We start from the raw sequence: 6660 nt of genomic DNA, 5'->3' as shown, positions 1-6660 counted from the left end.
GATATACCATATTTTCCGCGCATGCCAACGATCACGCCTGCCACCAGCGGGCTTGGAAAGTTCCACCCAATGTCTCCCTGCTGGCCTCCTGTTCTCCCACTCTCTTCTGCTGACCTCTGGCCCTCCCCCACTCTCCCTCGCTGGCCTCTGGCTCTCCCACTGGATTCTGTCCCCCCCTGCTGGCCTCCTCCATGGATCCCTAATTGGCCAATACGAGCCTTCTGACCAAATGGCCAACCAGGGCAGTGAAAAGCTGTCCCATTGAGAGCTGGTTCATTTTGGGGGGGAAAAATGGACCCCCCCTCGCCGCTGCCAGAATGCTGGCAAGAAGGATTTCTGGACACGCGAGAGCATCCCAGCGCAGCTGCTTAATGGTTGGCAAGTAGGTGGTACTTGGATTCTCTGCGTGCAGCTGAAAGGTTTTTTTTGGATTTGCTGACAGTAAATGGGGCACGAGGTCAAGGGGAAGGGAGAGGAAGTGAGGAGAAGAGATGCTGATGCTGTGCAAAAAGGTGAAGTGCTGGCAAAAATCTCTGATATGATTCAGTTGAGCTATTTTGAACCAATTGTCAGGATGCCAGAACATTTAATGAAAAACTGGGATGTCTGGTCACCATATGTTTCATCGGCAGCGCTTATAATCTTTTGTTACAGTAAACATCTTAAAACATGAAATCTTAACACATCATCCTTCTTTCAGCTATTAACTGGAAGTATGAATTTATTTCTAAAAGTTTACCAAAGACATAACACCTAGGATTGCAGATTTGCAACGTGTAATTATTTGTATTTTTGTATGTTAGAGCATGATGGTGGTGGTAGATTGAGAGGAGACTTGAGTCCAGCTTGGGGGAAAATAATTAAGTGACACTTTGGCGTGGGGGGCTGTACAAGGGGGCAGGGAATGATGAATCTTTAAGAACATGAGGGGTCTGCCGGCAAGGCTGTAGGGGGCAAACTGGGGGAGGGGGTAGCTGGCAAGCCTGTCAGATTGGGCAGCCAGGAGCAGCGTACGTGTGCAGACGTGCACTGTGCATGTGCAACGTCTAATAGGTCTGAAATATGGGGAAAAACTGCACAACATACAACCCAGGACATGAGACAACTGTAAAATCCGGGGTGGCTGGTCAGCCTTCCTAAACAGAGTATAAATGTCAGCATGGACTGGTTGGGCCTGTTTCTGTGCCATATATCCTATGTGCATTAAAAAATGAACTAAACATTCCACTTTTCTTTGCACTGAGACTCCAGAATTTTCCTGAATAGCTTTTTTTTTAGAACCTCTACCATCACTATCCATAACGCCAGACTACAACATGCATCTAAAGGTACATATTTCCCCAGCAACTAGGGCTCCCTGGCTAATTGATAACTCACCACCGTATTTGTGTATTTCTTTGAGGCCCAGGCGGTTGCTAAGGCTAGTGGGGCGGTTGCTATGGTGATTACGCCATCTCCGGTCCGCTCAGCGACGTCACGTCCGCCGCCGGCTGTTAAGGAAACGTGGCCTTTTTTCAGGCTCTTGTCAGGAGAAGGGAACATGGCGGAGGTGGAGAGCCCGCTGATACCCGACAGCGCCATCAATGCCACGCTGAACGACACCGAGGCGGCGGCGGCGACGGCTGCCGGCACCAAGTTCGTGGCGACTCCCGAAGGGTCGGCCGTGGCCTACGGAAGCCTGGTGGTGATGGCACTCCTGCCCATCTTCTTCGGGGCCCTGCGCTCTGTCAGTTGTGCCAAGTCTAAGGTAACTACTGGGATGGCTGAGGCTGAGCAGGGGGTGGGGGGTCCTAAAACAACCGGCTGTGCTTGCACACTATAGGGAACGTGTTACTTATCTACATATATTCCATAGGTAGGAAGGTAGCAGGATAGGTTAACAAGACAGTTGAAAGAGGGAACACATATTTGCAAAGGTTCCTTGAGAAATAATTAATCGTCAAATAAATAGCAGATGATAGAAGTTTCCTCAGCTGAACACCACTTACCTATCTCTATCTATATCTCAGTCTCTCTATGTAGACCATATATATATATGTATGTACCTACATATTTGTATTCTTTTATACATCTAGGGAGATGGCAGAACAGCTTAACAAGAGTTGAAAGAGCTTGCATTTCTATAGAATCTTTTACAACTGCAGGATGGCTCAATGCCTTTTACAACCAATGAACTTTTAAAGTGTAATGTGGTGTATCTGTTTGTCTCTTTTATTTTTATATATATATATATATCCATATACTTCTCCATATGTTTATTTATATATCTATTTGAAGGCATTAGAGAGGATACAGAAAAGAGTCACAAGAATGGTTTCTTGGATGAGGAACTTTAGTTATGTGGATAGATGGGAGAAGCTGGCTGTTCTTGGAGAAGAGATTACAAGGAGATGTGATAGACATATTCAACATCATGAGGGGTAGGAACAGTAGATAGGGAAAAATTGATCCTGTTGGCTGAAGAGTCAAGAAAACCGGGGGACACCGATTTAAGGTGATTGGTAAAAGAGACAATGTTGACATGAGGAAAAAAGTTTTTTACTAAGTGAGTGGTTAGCATCTGGAGGGTGTGGTGGAAGCAGATTCAACCGAGGCCTTCAAAAGAGAACTGGGTAATTACCTGAAAGGAGAATATTTGCAGGGCTATGGGGAAGAGGCATTTGACTGTGACTAAGTGAGTTGCTCTTGCAGAGAGCTGGCACAGTGATGAGCCAAATAGCCTCATTCTGTGCTGTAGCCATTCTATGATTCTTTGTATACTCCTGAAGTCCTGACCACAGAATGTCCAAAAGCATTTTACTGCCAATTAAGTGCTTCTGAAGTGTAGCCACTGTTGTAATGTAGGTGCCAATGGAACATATGGGTTGCTGGATGCTATATATAGAGGCTTAAGCGTACAAAAGCAGGGAGATTATGTTGGACGTTTACAAATCACTTGTGTGCCCCCCGCAGGAATATTGTCCAATTCTAGGCACTGCACTTTAGAAAACGTAAAGGCTTTGGAGAGGGTATGAAAAGATTTGCTAGAATGGTTCCAGGGATGATGGATTGCAGTTGGATAAAAGCAAAATACTGTGAATACTGGTAATCTGAAAGTGAGCAGGCCTAACAGCATCTGTGGAGAGGACAAACAGAGTTAACGTTTCGAGTCCTTATGACCCTTCAGAGCTTGCTTTGCAGTTGGCTGGATTGCAGTTGTCTGGATAAACTAGAGAAACTGGGGTTGTTCTTCTTGGTGCAGGGAGATTTGATAGTGGTGTTTAAAATGGTGGGAGATTAAACAAAGGGAAACTTTCTAGTGTCTGAAGGATCAATAGTCAGAGAGCATAGTTATGAGGTGGTTGCTGAAAGAACTGGAGCTGATATGAGGAAAAACTTTGACACATTGGGTGTTTGCTTTCAGAATGCACTGTCTTTAGGTTGGTAGAAACAGATTGCATAATGGCTTTAAAAAGGGATTTGAAGGAGGAAGCATTGCAGAGATATGGGGGAAGGTTGGAGTTGCTGGACGAGTTGAACTGCTCTTCAATAGAGCTGGTACAGATGTGATGGTTTGAATGGCCTCTTTCTGTGCTGTATTGTTCCGATTCTATCTGTTTCATCTCTGTCTTATCTGTTCATATGGTATATATTATTTATATTTCATTTATTACACTATCTATCTTGGGAAATTTATGTGCTACTCATTTATAAAGAATTGTTGGTAAATCTATTTTTTTAATATTTAAAGTTGAATATATACTTCATAAATCGAGTAGATGGCATCAGATGAGATGCTAACACGTTAAGCAGAATTATATTGGACTCAGATTGTTGGTATATTTGAAGTCTGATTTTAAGGAACTAAATGTGAAGAAGAGTTGTAAAATGGGATGTCTATCTATGAGCTCTTATAATTGTTGCAGTGGCCATTAAGCTGTACAATGAACTTTAAGGCTATTGTCCAAGATTCCTTGGGGTGAGACTGCATGCTGAGGTTTGTTCTCATAACAAGTTGAGGAATCATAGAATCATCCAACACTGAAGGAGGTAATTCAGCCCATCGTGTCTGTGCCAGGCTCTTTACAAAGCTCCCCAATTAGTCCCACTCCCCTGCTCTTTCTCCTTAGCTCTGCAAATTTCACCTTTTCAAATATATATCTAATTCGCTTTGGAATTTGCTATTGAGTCTGCATCCACCAATGCCTGAGGCAGTGCATTCCAGATCATAAGTTGCTGCATATTTTTAAAAAAGAATTCACCTTCGCTCTGATTCTTTTGTCAATTATCTTTTCTGGAAAGCTTAGCTGCACTGTATAATACCTGATGTTTGACAATCTTTTAATGTCTTCTCTCGCTTTCTCCCTTCTATTACTGAGAGCTAATTGGTGTTGCGACACTGATCCAAGGGTGCAAGGTCATCTCTGCTGTTCATTATGGATCACAGTAGATTTGTCTGTATTATACATTATACAATCTGGAAAACTATCTGTGCAACTTGGTAGCCCTTTCAAATTAATCTGTTAAAATCTTTATGCAATGGCAAATGAGTTGGAAGTTTAAAAAAAACGGTGACATTGAAAATTCTTTTTAACAATTAACATGGAAAAGTGGAATTGCATTGTCAACACTTAGTTTGTGTTCAACATTAAAATTAAGCTGCATATATTGTGGCAACTTTGGGGAGACTTCTCATCGCTTCCTTTGCTATCTGTGGTATTTCTGCTTAGATTAATTTAGTTTATAAATTGTGGCAGAAAAAAGGAGCTCTTCATTGGTTGGAGCTGGTGAAGGCTTGCAAAGTAGTGTTACTGCAATAGTATGCAGGACTTCCCTTTAGGCTAAGTTTTGCATTTTTTTGGTTCCTAAAATGTAAATATCGCTGACTAGCCCAGCATTTGTTGCCCATCCCTAACTGCCCTCAAGGTGGTAGTGGGCTGCCATGTTGAACCACTGCAGCCCATTTGGTATAGGTATACCCATCGTGTTGTTAGGAAGGAAGTTCCTAACAACAGTGGAGGAATGGCAATATATTATCAAGTCAAGATGGTGTGTGACTTGGCGGGGTGGGGGGGGGTGAAATTTGCAGGTGATCTTGTTACCATCCATCTGTTGCCCATGTCCTTCTGGGTGGTAAAGATCATGGGTTTGGAAGGTGTTGCTGAAGCAGGTTTGCTGAGGTGTGGCAGTGCATCTTGTTGATGGTGCACACTGTTATCACTGTGCATTGGTGGTGGAGGGTGTGAATATTTAAGATGATGGATAGGGTACTGATCAAGCGGCCTGCTTTTTCCTGGATGATGTCGATGATCTTGAATGTTGTTGGAGTTGCACTCATTCGCGCAGGTTGAGAGTATCTCTTCACACTCCTGACTTGTGCTTTGTAAGTGGGAAGTGAGTTATGCAGTACAAAATTCCCAACCTCTGACTTACTCTTGTAGCCACAGTATTTGTATGGCTGGCCCAGTTAAGTTTCTGGCCAATGATACCCCCAGGGTGTTGATAGTGGGGGAATTGACTTCAAGGGAAGGTGGTTAGACTTTATTTGTTGGAGATGGTCATTGCCTAGTACTTGTGTGGTGCAAATAATACCTGCCACTTATTAGCCCAAGCCTGAATGTTGTACAGGTCTTGCTGCACATGAACATGGACAGCTTTAGTATCTGAGGAGTTGCAAATGGTGCTGAACACTGTGCAATTATCAGCGAGCTTCCTCACTTCTGATCTTATAATGGATGAAAGGTCATTGATGAAGCAGCTGAAGATGGTTAGACGTAGGGCACTGTCTGAGGAATCCGTGTAGTGATGTTCTGTGGCTAAGATGATTGGCCTGCAACAACCATAGCTATCCTCTTTTGTGCAGGTATGACTCCAACCAATGGAGAGTTTTCCCCCTGATTCTCATTAACTTCAGTTTTACTAAGACTCCTTGATGCCACACTTGAGCAAATATTACATTTATGTCAAAGGCAGTTACTCTTGCTATACCTTTGGAATTCAATTCTATTGCCCATATTTGAACCAAGGCTGTAATGAAATCAGGAGTTGATTGGCCCTTTTTGGAACCCAAACTGACTGCTAGCTCATCTCTCACAATGTTTTGGAATAGTCAATCCAGACATGGCCAAGGACATTGTTGCTCCCCTATCCAGAGCACTTCCTGTGCTACCTCAGTGCTCCTTCTAAGTAGAGTTCAACATGAAGGAGCACTGATTCATTGGCTGAGGAAGAGTGGTAGGTGATACTGGAAAAGAGGTTTTTTTGCCCATGTTTGACCTGATGCCATGAGACTTTGGGCCTGGAGTCAATTTTGTAAACTCCCAGGGCTACTACCTCCCTACTGTGTATTACTGCTGCCACCTCTGGGCCTGCCCTGCCAGAGGACAGGATGCACACAAGGATGGCATGGAGGAGTTGGGTGTGTTGGCTGGAAGGTATAGTTCTGTGAACATGACTATATTAGACCATTGCTTGACAAGCCTGTTCTCCTAATTTTTGCATTAGTGCTCAGTAAAGAAGAATTTTGCATGTGACAAAGGCACACCTAGTTGCAATGTGTAGGTTGATGCCAGGTGATGAATGCAAAATACTGCGGATGATGGAAATCTGAAATAAAACCCAACAACCCTGGAAAAACTCAACGGGTCTGGCAACATCTTTGAGAGAGAAAGTTAACGTTTT

At 43.5% G+C, this 6660-nt stretch overlaps 1 protein-coding gene across 2 annotated transcripts in view; it reads left to right on the top strand.

Annotated features, from left to right (window-relative positions):
• The first annotated feature begins 1470 nt into the window (after nt 1–1470).
• hm13 (histocompatibility (minor) 13) overlaps nt 1471–6660 on the top strand; it is an 80199-nt gene continuing 75009 nt past the window's right edge. For both annotated transcript variants that reach the window (XM_041204708.1, XM_041204707.1), the window contains exon 1: nt 1471–1747. In XM_041204708.1, coding sequence (XP_041060642.1) covers nt 1541–1747 — 207 coding nt within the window. In that variant the 5' untranslated portion in view covers nt 1471–1540. The remainder of the gene's footprint in view (nt 1748–6660) is intronic.

Source organism: Carcharodon carcharias, chromosome 14 (genome assembly GCF_017639515.1).
Source record: "Carcharodon carcharias isolate sCarCar2 chromosome 14, sCarCar2.pri, whole genome shotgun sequence".
NCBI classification, from domain to species: Eukaryota; Metazoa; Chordata; class Chondrichthyes; order Lamniformes; family Lamnidae; genus Carcharodon; species Carcharodon carcharias.
This window is presented reverse-complemented; position numbering and strand designations above follow the sequence as displayed.